The 20,436-nt window shown below is 36.5% G+C and overlaps 4 protein-coding genes across 4 annotated transcripts; 2 read left to right on the top strand and 2 right to left on the bottom strand.

Moving 5' to 3' along the window:
* Positions 1 to 966: 966 nt before the first annotated feature.
* On the top strand, positions 967 to 4,135 carry BCR41DRAFT_308874 (hypothetical protein; the record flags this gene model as incomplete). The annotated part of the gene is made up of 9 exons (XM_022020934.1): positions 967 to 1,141; positions 1,292 to 1,428; positions 1,538 to 1,648; positions 1,807 to 1,966; positions 2,093 to 2,187; positions 2,304 to 2,446; positions 2,581 to 2,907; positions 3,058 to 3,330; positions 3,496 to 4,135. 9 exons carry the CDS (start codon positions 967 to 969, stop codon positions 4,133 to 4,135), a joined length of 2,061 nt encoding a protein of 686 aa, XP_021879211.1.
* Positions 4,136 to 4,362: 227 nt separating this feature from the next.
* Positions 4,363 to 7,208, bottom strand: BCR41DRAFT_357729 (CAP Gly-rich domain-containing protein). The gene is made up of 5 exons (XM_022024947.1): positions 6,923 to 7,208; positions 6,052 to 6,198; positions 5,628 to 5,727; positions 4,736 to 4,921; positions 4,363 to 4,583 (listed from the first exon to the last, which is right to left on the bottom strand). Exons 1-5 carry the CDS (start codon positions 7,007 to 7,009, stop codon positions 4,393 to 4,395), a joined length of 711 nt encoding a protein of 236 aa, XP_021879212.1. The 5' UTR covers positions 7,010 to 7,208; the 3' UTR covers positions 4,363 to 4,392.
* A 1,312-nt stretch (positions 7,209 to 8,520) lies between these two features.
* BCR41DRAFT_398400 (WD40-repeat-containing domain protein) lies at positions 8,521 to 12,460 on the top strand (the record flags this gene model as incomplete). Its single annotated transcript, XM_022028961.1, has 11 exons — positions 8,521 to 8,667; positions 8,821 to 8,924; positions 9,322 to 9,395; positions 9,485 to 9,523; positions 9,638 to 9,800; positions 9,911 to 10,544; positions 10,659 to 10,794; positions 10,904 to 11,317; positions 11,467 to 11,826; positions 11,960 to 12,067; positions 12,189 to 12,460. The coding sequence occupies 11 exons, from the start codon at positions 8,521 to 8,523 to the stop codon at positions 12,458 to 12,460; spliced, it is 2,451 nt and encodes an 816-aa protein (XP_021879213.1).
* A 3,283-nt stretch (positions 12,461 to 15,743) lies between these two features.
* On the bottom strand, positions 15,744 to 17,119 carry BCR41DRAFT_338885 (camp-regulated phospho protein/endosulfine conserved region-domain-containing protein; the record flags this gene model as incomplete). Its single annotated transcript, XM_022022130.1, has 3 exons — positions 16,829 to 17,119; positions 16,558 to 16,644; positions 15,744 to 15,962 (listed from the first exon to the last, which is right to left on the bottom strand). Exons 1-3 carry the CDS (start codon positions 16,883 to 16,885, stop codon positions 15,744 to 15,746), a joined length of 363 nt encoding a protein of 120 aa, XP_021879214.1. The 5' UTR covers positions 16,886 to 17,119.
* Positions 17,120 to 20,436: the final 3,317 nt, after the last annotated feature.

The raw sequence follows: 20,436 nt of genomic DNA on the forward strand, positions 1-20,436 counted from the left end.
CAAAGGCAAGGACAAGGACAAAGAGGAAGAACGACCCCACAGGGTCTTCAAACACCAGTCAATAATCGCAATAGCAACAACAACAACAACAACAACAATAATGTCAATAATAGTAATAACAATGTACAGACACCACGTTTGCGGTCTTCAACAAGATCTGCTACTGCGATAGCCTCGCCGTCAGGCAATACGCCTATTACCGGTATAGGAGATAGCGGCGGTCACAACAACAGTAATAATGCATCAGAAACCTGGGGCGCAACCACGTCCCCAAACAATAGTTTTACAACCCCAACTAGGCCTTCGCGTCGACTCTCTAGCGTCCCTAGTGGCGGAGGTGGCGTCGGAAGTGGGGAATGGAATTCTTTAGTAATGGGAGGAGGAGGGGTCGGTATTTCCGGAGGAGGTGGTAGTGGGCCTGGATCAGGATCAGCATCCTCGACCACTCCAGTCACACCTACTACAAACCCAACATCTCGTCGCCTTCGCGGACCACCATTACCAAACCCACATGTTTTATTGAAGCGTTCAACAGCATCTTCTGGAAGTATGACGGGTTCAGTGAATAATAGCTTTAGCAACACATTAGCGTCTCTTACTGAACTCTCGCCTAGTGGCGGTGCAGGTGCAGTAGGAGCCGGATCAAGGACCCCAAGCAACTCTGCACGGAGATCACAAATGTCTACATCTAGTCAAAATATGCGAGTACTTCCATCACCATTTGCGAATTATCCAGCGAGTTTATTGGAGAACACCAATTTGTCATCACCAATCAAGAACTTCGTTATCCCTACTGGATCGACACCATCGCCTTTCCCGCTGGTTAGTGGCGGTATTGGCAGCAGTGGTGCTTTGATGTCAGGAGGCTCAGGATTGCAACAAGGATCAGCCTCTATATTCGAGATCGATTCGATCCCTAATTCTCTTGATAGTAGGCTACTCACAAGAGGAGATAGTCAAGGGGATATGATTGGTGGATACGACGGCAGTTATTCTTCTGCAATAGATTTTTTTACACCAGCAGAAACACAGCGCGATAAGGGGACTGTGGATGGTATGCGAGCATGGCGTACGGATGCGATGCATCAACACATGTATCGGACAGCTGCGTTTTGGGGCGATAAAGTCCTCAGCATCACTGGTAAACCATTCTCTCTTTTTTTTTTTTGTTTTTTTGTTTTTTTTTTTTTTTTTTGTAAATATATTCTAAACCTATGCCTATTTACGTCAAATACAAAGTTTTGTTCCGCTAATTCGTTATTGTTATTGCTATTACTATAATTGTTAATAGATGATTCGAATGACGTCTTTTGGCTTTCACAAGTATATTATCTAATGGGGGAATATGGGCGAGCCATCAATTTACTGCAAAAGAAAGATTTGTTAGAGTCTTCAGTGGCATGTCGATTTTTGGCAATCCAGTGTATGGTAAGTAGTTTCAAAAATAGATAAAGTCATGGCTTTTTTTATTTCGTCCGAATCGCTAATCAAGTCAATCTCTTTATTTTCTTTTCATTGGGTTCCAATGCATTGATAGATACGGACAGAGAGGTGGTCAGAGGCATTGGAGTATTTAGGGGAGGAAAACCAGTATGCGCACGATAGTTTATCCGAAAGCAGTATGAACCCCGCTGATGGGGGGATCAAGGTAATGAGAAACAAAGATGTTTTTTGGTGACCCAATGGGTCTATATTGTCATAATATTGAAGCAACCACTCAATGTAAAAGTATCGTTTACTCATTTACTCATTCACCCGTTGGGCTTTTTTTTTTTTTTTTTTTTTTTTTTTTTTTTCTCATTAAAGCTCGAGGCATCAATGTGCTATCTTCGAGGGGTTGTGTTCAAGAGCATGCATAATATTGACAAAGCCAAGGAATGTTTTAAGGAAGCGCTTCAGATTGATGTCAAGTGCTACGATGCATTGGATAGTCTCATTTCTAATAACATGTTGACAAGCAAAGAAGGTGTGTTAATACAATACTACATCCCATCCTACATAATGGGTTTGATCTTTAAACCAAAAAAAGTCTTTGTCTTTTATTTTATTTTTATTTTATTTTATTTATTTTTTAATTTTTCATGGTAAATAGAACGTGAACTGATCGAAAGCCTTGATTTTGACAATCAGTTACATGGCCCAGACTCGGAATTCGTCAAGATGCTCTATCAATCCAAGCTGAAAAAGGTAAGCAACATGAACAGGAGAGAAGCCAAGATTCAAAAAAGAAAGAAATTAGGCAATAGAATACAGCTATGAAAAAGAGGAGACTGACAATTGTAAATTTATGCATTCATATCTAGTATGACCACCTTGACGAACAGGACGAGATTTACCAGTCCCTCAGCGCGAAGTTCAAAACCGAAAACACAGATCTGTTGTACTCCAAGGCAGAGATGTATTTTACACAATGCTCGTTCGACAAGTGCCTTGAATGCACTAAAAAGTATGAAGCGCCTCATATTGTTTATTTACATTTGTTTATATACATACATCCTAACAAACTTATCTTTTATATTTTACTGGCTTTTTTTTTTTTTTTTTTTTTTTTTTTTTTTAAAAAAAAATTTTAACTCACAGAGTCTTGGAAATGGACAAGTTCAACTTGGCCTGTATTCCGATGCATCTGGTCTCGCTTTATGAACTCAACCATAAAAACGAGCTATTCTATTTAGCACACGAACTGGTTGATCAGCATCCAAAGCATTCAGTCTCATGGTTCGCTGTGGGTGTATATTACTACTTGATCGGAAACATGGCCGAGGCTCGGCGATATTTTGGGAAAGCGTCGACTATTGATGGACATTATGGACCTGCCTGGATTGGATTTGGGCACTCATTTGCGTTGGAGGGTGAGCATGATCAAGCAATTTCTGCATATGCAACAAGCGCTAAACTGTTTCAAGGGTAATAATGAATTAGAAGGATTAAGGAAAAAAAAAAAAAAAAAAAAAAAAAAAAGATACCATCGTCATGATCTGATACCTCTATTTTCTATCCCTTTGTTTATTTATCTGTTTATTTTATTTTATTTTTTTATTACACTTGAACGTCAAGATCACATCTAGGGCCTATGTACATTGGGATGCAACACCTTCAACAGAACAATGTTCTTTTAGCGCAAAAATACTTGACATTTTGCTTGACGATCTGTGATTCGGATCCGTTGTTACTAAGCGAGATTGGCGTGGTTCAGTACAACTTGGGACAGTATGACGCTGCTGTTGAATCATTCCTTAAAGTGATTGAGAAGTTGAAGGGGTCTCAACGGAAAAACGTCATTTGGGAGACAACGTGGCTCAACCTGGCACACTCGTATCGGAAGCTTGGGTACGTTTCTGATCTTGATTGATATATACGGGCAATGGTGCTACAGAATGAAGGAGTTAAAGGTTTGATAATTAACCTATTATTTATTTATTTTTTATTTTTTTATTTTTTTATTTTTTTATTTTTTTATTTTTTATTCTTCTCCTTATCCGTTTGTGGTGATAGGAACTACACGGATGCGGAGACATATTTCTTGAAAGTAGACGCGATTTCGATGACGGGTCCGGCCAAAGCATCTGCACAAACAGGACTCGGGTTTATCTACCAGATTATGAATCGATCATCTGAGGCTATTGAATGTTATCACAAGGTGCTGGCGATCCGACCAGGAGATCAAATTGTTTCTGAAATGCTCAGGAAGGTGTTAGAGGACAAGGTTTACTTGTCACAAATGGAATGGATGAATGAGACTTTGCCCTTACAGCTTCGAGGGGTCCCATTGGCAGAAAAGATCGAGCAAGAGAATAAAATTTTGGATAGGCTAAGGGAGCAAGGTCAAAATGGTCGTCGGAGAGGAACATCACCAGCACCACCGACAACGGCAGCACCAGCATCAACAACACCAGGAACAGCAGCAGGATTATCAAGAATGATGACAGGAATAGAGAGAGTAAAACGAAAGGGATCCCTAATAGATTTATCAGAACCATCGACAGCAATAACACGAAGAAGGACGCGGAGAGGATTTAAAGAGATACGGAGTGAAGCTGAAGAAGAACTAGAAGAAGAAGAAGAAGAAGAAGAAGAAGAAGAACAACTAGAACAATTAGAAGAACGTTCTGACGATGACATGGATATCCAATAAATATATTCCTATGATCTTTACCTTTTTTTTTTTTTTCGTAATGGGGTTTATTTTTTTTATTCCATGATTTGATGTAACGACAAGCTTTTTTGATCTTTTGAAAGAACAAAATAAAAAAAATAAAAAAAAAAAAAAAAAAAAAAAAAGAATCAGTCCTATGTTAAAAACAAAGACTTCTTAGAAAAACTGATAGAGAACTAGATAGAAATAGATAAGAAAGAAAAAGCATTTTTATTTCCTTGTTTCTAGATGAGCTTCTACATGTCTTCGTCTGAGAAGAGGTCCTCTTCTGGAAAATCTCCGGTTTGGACCTTGTCAGGTCGGACAAAGGAACCATGGTTGGGAGGGCACGTAAAGTAACGTACACCCTGCACACTGCCATCGTTCTTTCCTAAAGGCTCGTCATAGTGCACACCAACCCAGAGTCCGGTCTGGAACTCAGTTGGACCTATTTGACAGTAACAATCAATGAATTTAATAATAAATAAATAAATAAATAAATAAATAAATAAATAAATAAATAAATAAAAATATAAGTAATTAAATAAATCTCTAACGAACGAAACGAACGAACATTTTCGTTTCATGTTCTAAACTTACCAATGAACTTGACAGTGCCTCGACGTTTCATTTCACCACCAATGTTGACTTCACACCGATCACCGAGCTTAATATTCTTGGCAGCTTCTTCATAGGCTCGATTCTGAGCCGAAGCGGATGAAGAATCCGAAGCAGCATCATTGAATCGTCCAAGGTTATTCCGCTTCTTGAAAGCTAGAACCGTATCTAATTATTGATGACAGATCAGAAAAATAAAAATAAAGAATAAAAAAGAAAGAAGAGAAAAGTGTGTAACAAGAATCAGAAGACCATGTCTATGTACTTTAATGGGAGAGTAAAGAGATTTGGCTCCTCATTCTTGGTATTGTAAAAAATAAAAAAAACCACACACGTAAACAAAAAGCGCGGGCATTAAATGTAAGAAGCATAGATGGGGGTTCATATTCAATGAAAGGATTACAAATGTGAACCAAACACCACCACACCATTATGTAAACAAACAAAAGACAATCGTCAGAACGGCTTAACGAGCTTTATGAGATGACCAATATAATTTTTTTTGTTGCTGTTGCTGTTGTTGTTGGTAGCAAGACGAGTAAGGTGATTAAGGAAGATGTAACCAAACGGGGTCACATGTGTACATTGATTTGATTGTACAACAAAAGTGCGGTTGCATCATAAAGAGAGATCACGCTTCATGACCATTGTCCATCGTGACACCAAAAGGAAAACAAAGTTGATTAAAATACGTTTTTGCGCACGCACATTCCACCTGCTTTTACACCCACTTTCATCAAATAAAAGATGGGCTTCATGTGATTTTTTTTTTTTTTTTTTTTTTTTTGTTACAACAGTTTTATCCAAAGATCCTAGTTAGGTCAGTAATGAAAAAGTGGCGGGATTCGAGTATTTCATTTTTTTTTATTTTTACCTGTTCTCTTTTCATACTCTTCATCGGGAAGTTCATACTTTTCCACGAGTGATACATCATTGAATCGTCCCTTGACGCGTGAGGGATTAGTATCGATCACCTGTAAAAGTAAAGGAAGTAAAGGAAGTAAAGGAAGTAAAGGAAGTAAAGGAAGTAAAGGAAGTAAAGGAAGTAAAGAAAGTAAAGAAAGTAAAGAAAGTAAAGAAAGTAAAGAAAGTAAAGAAAGTAAAGAAAGTAAAGAAAGTAAAAGGGTTTAAAAAAAAAAAAAAAAAAAGTAACGGTGCAACGAGGAGATTCGCGTTTTTTTAACATCATGTTCTAGATCGACAAAAATCGGATCGCTGATCACACATTGCATGCTTTTTTTTTTTTTTTTAGAGTTAAAAAAAGATGCAAAAAAAAAAAAAAAAAAAAAAAAGCTTACATTGATTCTCCAATAGTTCTCAATAGGAAAGGCTCCGAGCATGGTTCCTTCGGGGTGTCCCTCGAGCGATGTGACGAATGTATCATTGTGGTACAGCTGCAACTGTTGGAACGAAGGACTGATTCCAGTAATGGGCTCGAGCTTGACCTAGAGATTTTTTTGAAAAAAAAAGAGAAAGAGAGCCATCTTGAATAAGACTTTCATAAACATAAACTATCATGAACACACAACGATCATGAGCTCATTCACCCACTTTGTCAACAAAAAAAAAAAAAAAAAGCTTGTAAACTGCAGGGGAGATGGGATTGAAGAGTTTGTGGTAGAGATGACTTCCCGCGCCCCGCCAATGTCCCGCAATGTGGAGTTGAAAGTAAAAAAAAAAAAAAAAAAAAAAAAGTATCCTTCTTTCCCAGATAAACAACGATGGTGATACATCATGTGGAGAGGTCAGGAAGCAGAGTTTATTCCGTCGTGTTTTTATGTAAATCTAGTAGATCTTCCCTTTCAGTTACAAGTTACATTTCATCGTTACCGGCCACCATTCTCCTTTCCCTCCATCCCCCCACTCCCTCGTTTTTTTTTTTTTGATTGTTTCAGTCAATGCATACGATGCATAGCAAGGGGCAGTGAGTGATGAAAGGATAAAAAGAAGTAAACTTTTTTTTTTTTTTTTTTTTTTTGATCACTTTTCCCAGGGTTCAATTGATCCGCTGTGGATCTAATAACTTTTTTAGATATCATGTGCTCTGTTTATTTACCATTATTATAAAATATTATTATTATTATTATTATAATAGTAACAATAATAATAGTAATAGTATTTTATAACTGCAATTATATACTATTGTTATTTGTTTTTTGATTTGTTTACCTTGAGGTTATCGATTGTCAATGCTTTGGACAGTCTAAGTTCTGTTGAGTTGTTTTCACTTGTGACATAGACATTGAGGATGGACATGATGACAAAGAAAGTTGCTGTGTGTGTATGTTGTATGTTTGTATGAATGTAAGAGATCGAAAAAAGAAATTGGCTTGTTTTGACTGAGAGAATGGAAAAAAAGAGAAATGAGGAAAAGCAAAAATGGAATGAAAATGAATTACACCTTCATATTTAAATAATTTTATGCCGTGCCGTGCTCTTTGGGCAAGCGTTTTTCTTTAAAAGAAAAAAAAAATCCAAAGGAAAGTGCAACGCATTTATTTTATTTTATTTTATTTTTTCTTTTAAAGCGTGTCAATGAAACTGGCTAGATTTCGTTTTCTTTGGCGATGAATGCTGAAGGGAGAATGCATGTCATGGTGATCTGGATCGAGCACATTTCACTCTGTTTTATTAACGATAGTAGTTGCTGTCTTTTACAGAGATAGCCATGTGTTTGTTCCCTATACCTCGTTAGAATAAAAATACATTTAAACATGGCAGACCTGCGAATGTCTCGGTCGTACATTCTACTCTATTACTCTATTACTTTATTTTCATTACACAGAACACGGAAATGTTATTCATTGATTCATTTTTTTTTTTTTTTTTTTTTTATCCCGCTACTTCCAACATTCTTGCTTCTGCTTCTCTCTCTTTTTTTTTTTTTTTTTTTTTTTCTTTTCTTTTCTCTCTGTCTCTTCATCCTTCCGCTCTCACTCCTTTCAAATCCTCCCTCTCATTCTACCTCATTTCATTTCCTTCTCATTCCTCACTCTCCTCTCCTCTAGTTTCTGGCATCATTACATCCACCCTGTAATTTTTATTAAAACACAAACCCACCCACTCACGCCGGAACAGAAGAAAACAGAAAAAACAACTGTAAATGCTTTTTTTTTTTTTCCCTTTCTCTTGAACAGATACATGATATTCGCTTGCTACTCATCAACCTAGGAACCCCCTTTCCAATGACAATTATCCTTTTTTTTGTTTTTTTTTTTTCTTGACTTAATCCTAGTTTTTATCTTTTCTTTTTCGGACAAATCGCGTTTCTGTTATTTAAAACGAAGGGGAAAAGATAAATAAGGATCCTGTTGACATTTAGGAGCTTTATTTCTGGTTTATTTTTAAGCCCAAAAAAAAAAAAAAAAAAAAAAAAAAGTGACGATGTAAGCCAGTCATTCTCATTGTGTCTATTTTCGAGAGATGTGTGTATCATAAGCATTCATTGCAATCATCTCTTAGACATCTTGGACGATATCCTTCCTCTTTTTTTTTTTTTTCTTCTTCCTTTCTTTATATGCATATGTGTTTCTAAAATACGAGCGCCATAACAATCCATTACCCATATCATCATTCATATTCTAACCAATCCAATATATCTTGTTCGCTCTTTTCTCTATTCATGACCAGTTCTTTTTTTATTATTATTAATATTATTATTATTATTATTATCTCCTCTTTTTCTTTGATCCACCTTGCTCTTATTGAGCAGCCACACCTCGCATTGATACATCATAGCTAAAAGTGAAGTCAGAAGAACAAAAATCATGAATCAATTCCAATCCTTCTCTCAGCCCCAGCCACTGCCCGTGTCAGAATATGCTTTTCCAGGAGTTCTGCAGTTCCTTCAGTCCGAATGGCGTCGATTCGAGCGTGATAGGAATGAATGGGATATTGAAAAGGCTGAAATGAAGGTAATGCTGAACTGCAATCACAATTACCAACTTACAAGCTGATCTTTTATAAGCTCAAAGACTAAAAAAAACTGCTTTTTATTAAAAAAAAAAAAAAAAAAAAAAAAAAAAAAAAAAACAATTTAAATGCTTCTAAATATAATCATCATCAAGGCACGCATTGCCTTTCTAGAAGGCGAGAAGCGTGGTGTTGATAACATCAAGATTGATCTTATGAAGCGTGTCAAGATGCTAGAATATGCCCTGAGACAGGAGAGGTAAAAAAAAAAAAAAAAAAAAAACATCTGATGAGAGTTGGTTGGTCTGCTGCTTCATTTATTCATATTTCATATTCATATGCTTGATTGTATTATCCACACATGCATTTTCATATGCTATCCTCCTCGACCTCCATTCAATCAATTTTATTTTCCACGTTGAAAATCTGCCAAACAAGGGGTGTGTGTATTTTATGAAAGCTTGTTTATACTCGAGCCTTCTGGCTCTACCAATAATGTTCCCATCCCTTTCCAGCATCTTAAAAAAAAAAAAAAAAAAAAAAAGATCAGCTGCAGTGAGAGTGAATAACAGGGTTGAGTATTAATATTGGGATTGAGCTTGTTACTGATACTTTTTATTTGTTTGTTCTCATGATGTAAACGAAATATGATTTAGGAGTAAATACGTCGAAAGCAAGGATAGCAATGCGGTCAGTGCCCCATCACAATCCCCATCCGGTGGTGTAACTCGTAAGTATTTTAAATGATAACTATAACAAACAAAAAGAAAAGACTCGTGATACTTGTCAAAACACAGATTATATTATTCTCTCGGCTAGGCGTTGAGATCTTATCTCAGAAACTTCACATTCCCATGTGTACATGGATAGGGCGATGCAAATGATGACCACATGGTCATACACACCTGAAAAAAAAAAAAAAAAAAAAAAAGCTAATTGATTACGCTCCGTAATTAATCAAAATTAATATAGCGTCAAGTGCAAACGGTGTTACTGGACAAGTAAACAACAAGGGCATGAACAGGTTGTCGACTTATAGCAATCCAGGACAGAACATGAGTCAAGTCAGCCCAACTTCCTCAACCCCTGCATTTGATCCAATAGGACGCGCAAAGAGCAGGGAGTTCCTGAGAATGTAAGCATTGCTCTCTTGCTCTGTGCTCTGTGCTCATCTTCCTATTCTCATGTGTAGTGTTGGTTCATATGTCTCCTGACACACCAGTTTTTCTCATGAAAACCCTCTAGATGTCTTCAAGAAATCAGCTATTTGACCTCTTCTGTGCCTCAGTCCATTGCAGTAACCATGCCGCCAGCACCAAGTCGACTTGCTCGAAATGAAGCCGATAGGCGTTCGGCTGCTGTAGGAGCTAGAAATAGAAGGAGCGACTTTTTCCCTGCCAACCAGTCGGCCGTAGCCCCACCACCTTTGAACAGAGCAAATTCAGTCCCTGTCTCCACTCTACAGTCATTTTCTGCACCAAAGCCCTCTGCTCTTACCCAGCCTCTGGACCCAGCAGATGTGGGAATCGCTGGCGCCCCAGTTGAGGATAAGATCGAGGACGCCACTCTGCGACAGTTTCCATCCAAGCCACGCTCAATAGTCGCCGAGGGATTGACAAATACCACAATAGCAGCCAAGACAGCTTCGAAGTCTGCTCCTGCCCCTTTGGTCACTCCCCCTTCAAATGGCGCAAAACAGGAACAAGAGAAGGCTGCCTCTGATGAATCGGACAATGTCGACGAGGAGCCTATAACCGTCATGCACTCGCCACTTTCCGGAGAACAATGGCATGCTCAACTTCAAAAGGCAGGCCAGCAATTGTCTCAGCAGTCCAAATCCAAGAAGACAGGTACCAAGGTTGAGGATGAGGTTCAATTGGTAATACTCATGCGAGCTACAAAAAAAAAAAAAAAAAAAAAAAAAAAAAAAAATACATATACATATATATGCTCTTTGATTGATTCTAACACTCTATGTAACGACACTCCATAGAGCAAGGATGTCCAGGACAAGTTCAACATTTCGTCCGAAAGGTTAAATAAGATGGTCAAGGACTGGGACAAGTCTAAACAAGATGGAGGAGTAGTTGGACAAAAATCGATCCGAAAGAAGAAGGGCAAGGATTCAGGTATGGTGATAACCAATAGCTTAATACTTGGTACTCTATGCCATATATATTGAGCATATGAGCATTACAAAGATTGCTAACGATTTTATTACTCTCATACTTCCTTTAGCAATGCTGGATGAGCTTGCCAGCTTGAGCGTAACTGAAGATGATGTCGCTGATGTTGGAAGTAAAGATGGAGAACCTTTATCTGATGAGCCGCCTCGCTGGCGCCCTAAGATCACTTTGAGAAGACACATGGACACTGTGCGCTCGATTGCATTCCACCCCACCAACAAATCAATACTATCAGGATCAGATGATGGCACTATGAAATATTGGAACTTGGAGTCGTCGCTGAAGGAAGGGAAGCGGCCCCTCAATGGGGAGGTTGATCCTATTCATACGTATCGAGGACATACTAAGGCTGTTACCGCAGTCGTCATCTCGGCTGATCAAAACAAATGTTTCTCTGCCAGCTTGGACTCGACAGTGCGATCCTACAAGCTAGCCCCTATGAACAAGGAAACATATGCTCCTCTCGGTAAGCCTTTTTGTTTCTGAATCCCTGTAACTGTCAAAAGTGTTGTGTACCAATACTACAAAAAGGCTTTTTTTTTTTTTATTTTATTTTATTTTTTTTTTAATACTCACTCAATATGACTTTATGCTTTTTGTTTCATATCCTTATAGACCCATCGATGACATTATCAACATATATTGGTCATACAGATGCAGTGTGGGACATTCGACTGTTCCCTCTGTCAATCTCATCTTCACAGTTATTAGGATCCATATCTGCTGATGGATCACTCAAGATCTGGGATACGGAGACAAAGGGCTCGCCACTGAAATCGTCATGGGGATACAACGGCGTTGAATCCAAGTCTGCTACGACGAATGCGTTGTCACAACTACCAGTGCCAACCAGCCTGGATTTCTGCCCAACCGACTTGAAGAAGATGGTAGTCAGTTATACAAACTCTGTGATTAAGCTCTTTGATATTGAGACCGGAAAAGTCATCCTGACATTCAAGAGCGATGAGTCCTATGGTAATGTTTGCAAAGTTTTTTTTTCCTTTTTTCATTTCGACTCTCAAGAACTATAATCTTTAAAAAAAAAAATGATGAAAAGAATGATTCGTTGTTTAACGTCCATGCTCGATGTCTTTGGTTCTTTATCTAGATGGTACTCCAGCGACACAGATCAACAAAGTGATCTGCCATCCTACGCTACCGATTGTAGTTTCTGGTCACGAGGATCGGTATATTCGCTTCTTTGATCTCAACAGTGGTAAGGAGCTCACGATCTTTTTTTTTTTTTTTTTTTTTTTTCCTTCCTTTCTTCAAACCAACATTGTTCCTTTACTAAAAATAATTTATTATGACTATTATTTTTATGCAATCCTGTCTAGGAGCATGCACATTTTCAATGTTGTCGCATTTGGACGCAGTTTCTTCATTAGATATTGACCCTGCAGGACTAGTTCTTTGTTCGGGCGGTCATGATTCATCAGTTCGACTCTGGGATATTGCATCATCAACACGGCCATGTGTTCAAGAATTCACGGGCCATCGTCGCAAGGGTGACGAAGGGGTGTGCGCAGTCCAGTACCATCCAACACTACCCAACCTTCTAGCCACAGGAGGAGCAGATTCAATTGTGAAGGTGTACACACGAAGCTAAAAAAAAAAAAAAAAAAAAAAAAAAGGAACTATAACTATGACCATGATCTCCATCCTCGCGCATGTATAAAAAAAAAAAAAGAAAGAAAGAAAAAAGAAAGAAAGAAAGAAAGAAAGAAAGAAAGCGGCTAGAGTGTGTGCTGCTAGCTTCAGCAATGTCAACTACAATATTCGCTTTTGCTGAAGTTCAGATACCAGACCAAAAGACTTGATCAAAAAAACCCCCCTCCAATTGCATATTGTCTATCCCATTTCTTGTAACATTAAAATTTTTGTCGCTTAAGCTCACTTGTCCATAAATTTGTACATACGATGATGGGAGGCTGTGTTGATTGTTCGAATGAGATTGTACAAGATGCTGTAGGCCTGTAGATCTGAATTTTTTTTTTTTTTTTTTTTTTTTAGACGCAGTTCTAGAAAATTGGAGAGTTGACTTGGCTATCTTTCCACAACTGATTGGCTGAACTCGATCACAAAGACTTCTTTCAAAATTGCATGTGTATGTATCCATGTAAGAATGAATTAAGGATGAATAATTCTATCACAATAATATCATGCGGTGGAAGGTGTAGGCATCGATCTCGCTCTCTTTTTTCGTGATCAGATGTGAAGTGTTGTCACCTGATGCTGGTCTTTTATGAGAGATGGAAGCCAATGTTCTTTATAGGAACCACGCCTTGCCCTGTATTTTCGGCTCACTCTTAGGATGGACAGGAACCCGGCAATGGGTGTTCATTCCAAAGGGAAGTTTGATCTGTTCAGGTCTGGCTCCGGCTGAGTAAATGAAGACGGACGGTTGAATGGGCGTTTTCCTACGACTTTTAAATTGTGGTACATGTACATGTACATGTAGATCTATAGTGGTTATGAGTTTATTTTTTTTTAACCTGACTTTCGCTTCTGTTCCTTTATTCATCTTTATTTTCTTGGTAAAATATTTTCCTCCGCAAGAACATAACCCCCCCCCCCCTCCTCTTTCGATTAGAAGGAATTGTCTCTAAGACGGCTCAGGTAAGGGTAAGGGTAAGGGTAAGGGTAAGGGTAGCGGGAGTAATAGCAAAGAGCAGAGGTAGAAGCTGTAGAAACGTAGGAGTAGGAAAGGAGAGCATCTTATCATGATACCTATAAACCTGTAAACCTATAAACCTATAAACCTATAAATGAAAAATGACGGGTGAACTATAACTCTGCAACTTTCAACCTTGTACTTTCAGAAAAAAAAGGGTATGGACAAGATGTAAAAGGAAGATTATGATGACGGTGGTGCGGTGATGATAATAACAACGATAACTATGATAACAATAAGAGCCGTAGTAGCCGTAGTAGTCGTAGTAGTCGTAGTAATAGCAGTAGTAGTTAACAATAAGCTCAAGGAATCATTCTGATACCATATACAAGGTGGTGGAGCAAGATCCACAGAGTCAAGGTTAGTTGCAACAACAACTGATACAGAAATACTGCGGAGATCTTTATTGATGATGGCAACTTTGTCTTCTCCCCTCCTCCTTTCCCCCTTTTTTTTTTTTTCTTTAATAATAACTTGCAAAAAGAAAAAGCTTCAACCTTGGTCATTGGTCATTATAATAATACAAGCACTACAACTACTACTGCTTTTATTCTCATCTCTTCCTCAGCAAGTATGATAATTTTGATACGTACTACGGGTAATTTTCTAAAACAAAAAAGTTTAAAAAAGAGTTTGCTTGCTTCGCCCTTTTTTTTTTTATTTTTTTATTTTTTTTTATATTTTTTGCAAACATTGCATTTTCTTCTTTTGAGCAGTTGTGGCATCATGCCAAAAAAAAAAAAAAAAAAAAAAAAAAAAAGGATGACGCGCTTCTTCAGCTTACCTGGACATGCATGCCCCCTCAATGTCTTACAAACAGTATTATAACTGTGGAACGTTAAAGAAAGAAAGAAAAAAACCACCTTCTCCCCTTGACATGCGATTGTTTATGTACTTTTCTCGCACTACACACACATGCACAAAAAAAAAAAAAAAAAAAAAAGCACGAACTAAACGAATGCGGAGGAAATTCAAAAAAAAAGGGTTTTTTTTTTCTAGGACCCAGTTTTTTTTTTCCGTTTTTTTTTTTTATGGACAAACAACACATGTCTAACAAGGCAACCACATTGAATGCGTTAAAAAACAACGATAATGATAATGATAATGATAATGATAATGATAATGATAAGAATGATGAAAAATAAAAATAAAAAAAGGGACGTCATGCGACTACATCTTTGAACTGTCTTTCTCCCTCCTCCATCGTCTTCTTCATCCATCTTTCTCTTCCAATCATTGTCCTCCTCTTTTCTCCTTTCAAAAAAAAAAAAAAAAAAAAAAAGCCTAGTAGTCTTTCTAATCCTTTTATTTTTTTGGACGCTCGGATCTCCTTTTCAAATCAAAGGAAAATAGTATTTTTATTTCTATACTTTGCATGTGTACATGTTCATGTTACCAAGGAAATGTCCTCTTTTATACGACGCAGTCTACAAACATGAAAATGATGCATGCCATTACAAAAAAAAAAAAAAAAAAAAAAAATCATATGCATCTCCTCCCCTTCCTTTACCCCAATCTCTTTTTTTTTCTTTTTCTCAATCTTTCTCCTTGTTTAAGCATTGTTGAAGATGAAGATTGATGTGCATTTTTTTTTTAAAAAAAAAAAAAAAAAAAAAAAAAAAAAAAAAAAAAAAAAGGATTGATAATATATATATATATATATTATATTGCAAAATGTGCGTCCGTGTGAAATGTACATGTAGGACAGTCGTACTTGTTGATTGTTGACTTGTGTGAAAAAATGAGCGTTGGAGGACTGGGGGAGGGAAAGGAATCTTGATGTGGTCCATGCTCTAATCTGTAAATCTCCCACTCTCAAAGAATGAACTTGAGGAACGAAGTACAAACGTACAGCATGCCACAGAGCCGAAGCCAGAGCCAAAGCCAGAGCCGAAGCCAGAGCCAAAGCAGAGCCAAAGCCAAAGCCAAAGCAGAGCCAAAGCCAAAGCCAAAGCCAAAAGCAAAAAGAGCCAAAGGAAAGTGAAGAAACATTATACTTTTTTCCTTTTTATTTTTGTTTCTCTTTCTTTATGCTCGTGTTCTGCTCCAACCTATTTACTACACCCCCTTGCGTACTTTTTTTTTTTTTTTTTTTTCCTTTCTTCTTTCCTATCGCTTTATGATTGGTACATTAGACTATTCCTTTTTTTTACTTTTATTTTTTTTTTTTTTTTTACTTTTATTTTTATATTTTTGCTAGATTTTTTTTTGGTTTTGTTCAAACATTTGGCTGTGCACTTGTAGGATGCACTTCTGGTGTTACATCAGCTTCATGAATCAATGAACTCTCCTTCACAGGTGGTGATCCATGATGAGTTGCTGTAGATGGAGTCGAATGAGGGATGTTTTCTGGTTGGGGGTGTTGAGATCCCACAGCTGCTGATGTCTTTCCAGCCTTGGAAAGTGCGTAGTCTCCAGAATCAAAGTATTTCCGTTCCTATATATATATATTTATATGTATTTATAAAAAAGTATATGGATGTTAAGAGTTAGTTTAGTGAGTTATTATTTTTTTTTTTTAGATTTATACCCCAACCAAGCCAAGCCAAGCCAAGTCAAGTCAAGTCAAGTCAAGTCAAGTCAAGTCAAAAAAAAAAAAAAAAAAGTCAAATGCTAAAAGAGAATTGAAACCGTTAAAAAGGTATTTAAAGTCTCAATTGATTCCGAGCAAATCGGATAAAATAAAATAAAAAAATAAAAAAAAGGACGCAGATCAGGTATGCATTGAATCCAAATGAATAAGGATCGCTGTGCAGCTACAGGGAAGAAAATGCGGAGGAAGGAAAACAGGAGATGGAGGTGAAAGGGAAAAGGAAAAGGAAAAGGGAAAGGGAGATCGGGAGGAAAAGAAAAAAAAAAAAAAAAAAAAAAAAAAAAACGGAGATTCACAAACTGCGGTGTTTGATACAAGACTTTTTTTTTATATTTTATGAAAACATTAAAAAAAAAAAAAAAAAGAACACGGTATCGATTTGATTGTTGGGTAGATGGTTGATTGCGGATAATGAGCATGACATTAGTATGAAACTTGCCTTCAACTTCTGTCCTAAGAGGCCCTGTGCCGTTGGGAGTCTGTTTCCATAGAGTCGTTGTAACTTTTTTTCTTGTTCAGAAAGGGTCTTGAAGTTGCAAAAAAAAAAAAAATAAAAGTCAGGAACCCAATTGGAGTGATAGACATATAAACATATACTCATATATACGCCATCAATTGATTTTGATTTCCACTATTGGACCATCGGAAGCAACAACAACAACAAGACACGACAAAACGATAGCAATTGGCAATTGAATTTTTTTTTTTACCTGAACAGGGGTGAAGCTGTGTTCTGTTGCAGTTCCAGGGTTCAAAGGAGAACTCATTATGGGTTATTAGAGGAAGTTTGTAAAGAAAGGGAAAGGAATGTGGTGATGGAGAGGAATGAGAGGTGTGAACTCTGGAAATGGACGCAAAGACAATGGGGAAGGCAATGATGCAATAGAGAAGTAGCAAAGCGAAGAAAAAGAGAAGAAAGGAAAGAAAGAAAGAAAGGAAAGAAAGGAAGGAAGAAAGAAAGAAAGAAAGAAAGAAAGAAACAAGAGAAGAAAAGGAAATAAAAAAAAAAAAGAGCAAAGCAAGAATGTATGCATACATGTACAAGGCATACAAGTAGAACCCAAAGTGAAAAAGCAAAGCAAAGCAAAAGTAAAGAAAGTAAAGCTCCGTTTTTCCATTCCATACCATGGATTGTAAAAATATCCATTTACAAAAAAAGCCTTTTCCCCTTGTTACAAAGATGTTATCCATTCCATGTGTCAATGGTAAATGGTAAAATGCTTGGATCTGTGCCATCGGCAACAGTCACACCCAAAAATCTTCTTTTGTTTCCGTTTGCCACCAAATGTAAAAAAAAAAAAAAAAAAAAAGTCTCACACACCTTACACACACAGCTAATTTTTTTTTTTTTTTTTTTTTTTTTTTTTTTTTCCTTACAGACAGACAACAATCAACAATGGGACAATGGGACAGTAGGACAATAGGACAATAGGATAATGGGAGAGGAACATTCATTTTTATATGCCAAATGCGAATACATCTGTGGTGTGCGTATGTGAATATGAATAAATGTTGACTATGCGTATGTGAATATGAAAATGAATGTGTGTGGTGGACAAGTTTTTTTTTTTTTTTCCTTTCCCTTCCCACCACACCCCCTTGTTACTACCCCATGTTGTCTTCATCCCCTAGTCCCTAGTTCTTGACCTCATCCCCTTCCTGGCTTTTTTTTTTTTTTTTTTTTTTTTTTTTTTTTTGCTCTCTGCTCTCTTACTCTCCCATCCATGTCTCAAGGAGAGTAGATTGTCTCTTTGTTCTATTCCCATTCTTTTCTTTTTTTTTTTTTTCCCATCTCTGAAAGCTCAACACACAAACACGTCCATAATTGCTCTACTCTTTTTTTTTTTTTTTTTTTTTTTTTAAAAAAAAAAGAAAAAACACGCGCAATATCGCGCAGTAAGGGGGGGGGAGGAAGAGAAAGATAGGGAAGGGAAAGAAAAGGAAAGAAAAGAAGAAACCAAGTTGCTGTAATAATAATAATAATAATAATAATAATATATAATAATAGTAATAATGATAATGATAATGATAGTAATAATAATAATATATAACAATATATATATACATGTAGTAATAATAACAAGAGCAAGTTTCTAACGGGTCAAGTTGAACAGATGAACGTTTTTCGGGTTTTTGGAATTTTTTTTTTTTTTATTTTCCAACCAATTGGCCAATTAACCAAAAAAAACTAAAACCTATTAACCAACTAACCACAGACAAAAGAAAAGAAAAAAAAAAAAAAAAAAAAAAAAAATCATCCAACATCACCGTGCATGTGAGCAGAGGACCCGATCCTGAACCTCGGTCCACCAGTCGTATTGAAGCTCTTTTTATATATAAATGTTTATATATATTTTTATTATATTACTATTCTTTTTCTTTTTCTTTTTTTTTTTTATAATGGTTTGTCATTTGTTGAATGTTATGTTGTTGCTGTTGTTGTTTGATGTCTTGATGTCTTGATGTCTTGCTGGTATTTTTTTTTTTGTTGTTGATTGCTTTACAAAACTAGCCTATAATCTATCTACTTTTTTCATTTATTTGTTTGAACCAGTTGAAGAAGGAAAGGGCTTTTTTTTTTTTTTTTTTTTTACTTCTCCACATCCAGAATAAACACGATTAAACATGACCCTCTTTTTTTTTTTTTTTTTTTTTTTTTGGTATAGAAAAGCTTTGATCATTTTGAAATAGATGATAATATATAAATATTTATGCAACATAATAATCAATGCGCGTAAAAACAAAAAAAATAAAATAAAATAAAATAAATGTCCATAGTCATGAATGTATTGTATTTAAATAACATGTAATAGATAGAATACAAAAAATGCATTCCAACAAACAAATAACGACAGAATAGAACAGGACAGGACAGGAGATTGATAGGGCAGGAGATAGGACGAGACAGGGTCGTGGTTGGTTTTTGGTTTTTGAATGTTTAAAACGAAGACAATAACAATAACAATAGCAGCAGCAACAACAACAGCAACAGCAAACAAGGCGCAAGCAAAGCAAAGCAAAGTTTACATTGTTGTTTTAATACTTTTTCTCAGTTATTAATTACTCTCCACAATTCTGTACCCTCTAGTCTTTAATTTTGGCGCTTTTCATTTCGACTCTGCACCAAGGAATATCTCATCTATCCTTGATCCCCCGCCCATTTCTACCCTGTGCATTCCGCCCCCTTTCGAGAGCGGAGGAAAATATTTCATTGAAAAGGAAAAAGGGAAAAAAGAAAAAAAGCAATTAAGCAATTAATGACTCCAATCCTTTTTTTTTTTTTTTTTTTTTGTTTTTGTTTTTTTATACTTTCAAAAAGCCCTGCATGTCTGTTCTGTTAATACCCTGATGAGATTTCTAGGGGAGTTTTCCTCTTTGCCCTCTTTTTTTTTTTTTTTTTTTTTTTTCCTCTTTCTCTCTTTCATACCTTTTCTCCATTCCATTTTCCCGACCGATCATGAGCAATAAAAAAAAAAATAAAAAATAAAAAAAAATAAAAAAAAAAAAAAAAAAAAAAGTATTTTGTATTTGCCGCGTCTTTTTTTTGGTTTGGTTTGGTATGGTTTGCCCTTTTTTTACTCCACAAGGGAAATTAAGGTCTGTGTTCTTTTGTACCCTGTTCCTTACGCTCTGTGTCTATTCTCTTAATTGCTTTGGCCTTGGCTTTTGCTTTTTGTGACCCAATCCGGTAGGATCCCCCCCCCCCTGTTTTTGTTGTTATTCTTATCTAGATGTCATGTATACAGGATTATTGTTCTTGTCCTCTAAATTAAAGTCAGTCAGGAAGAGAGGGAGGATAGGATATAAGCGAGACATTACGTGTCGGTAGTATTATAAACAGAATAAACTTTTATCCTATGTTTGGTCCTATGCTGCCTATGAGACTAATCAGAAATGGCTTTTCTATGGAGAATCCAAATAAAAATAAAACGGCTTTTTTAAACTGACCTATACCCTCTGATACGATACGATACGATACGATGCGATACGATACAACATTGTGAACAATGATCTGCAAAAAAAAAAAAAAAAAAAATAGAAAAAGAAAGAAAGACTTTGAAACCAATAGAGATCCTTCGGTTAAAAAAAAGAAAAAAAAAAAAAAACCACGGTCTGATGAAAATGATACAGTAACGGCTGAATGGGGTGAGGTAGGGCATAGATTGGAAGATCTCCTTTTCTTTTTACCGCTTCATTTTATCATCCTCTCACTCTCTCTCATCCTCTCTCTCTCTCCCTTGCTTTTTTTTTTTTTTTTTCTTTTTTTGCTCCTTACCATTTGCCTTTTGCCATTCGCCATTCGCCATTCGCCATTTGC

Source organism: Lobosporangium transversale, assembly GCF_002105155.1.
Source record: "Lobosporangium transversale strain NRRL 3116 chromosome Unknown BCR41scaffold_31, whole genome shotgun sequence".
NCBI classification, from domain to species: domain Eukaryota; kingdom Fungi; phylum Mortierellomycota; class Mortierellomycetes; order Mortierellales; family Mortierellaceae; genus Lobosporangium; species Lobosporangium transversale.

What these genes read in the sequence shown, in the direction of transcription:
- BCR41DRAFT_357729 (XM_022024947.1), bottom strand. Translation starts at nt 7,009, where the DNA reads ATGTCCATCCTCAATGTCTATGTCACAAGTGAAAACAACTCAACAGAA. An exon ending in AGAACTATTGGAGAATCAAT is followed by an intron (nt 5,728 to 6,051) that starts GTAAGCTTTTTT and finishes TTACTTTTACAG; the next exon opens with GTGATCGATACTAATCCCTC. An exon ending in AGGCACTGTCAAGTTCATTG is followed by an intron (nt 4,584 to 4,735) that starts GTAAGTTTAGAA and finishes ACTGTCAAATAG; the next exon opens with GTCCAACTGAGTTCCAGACC.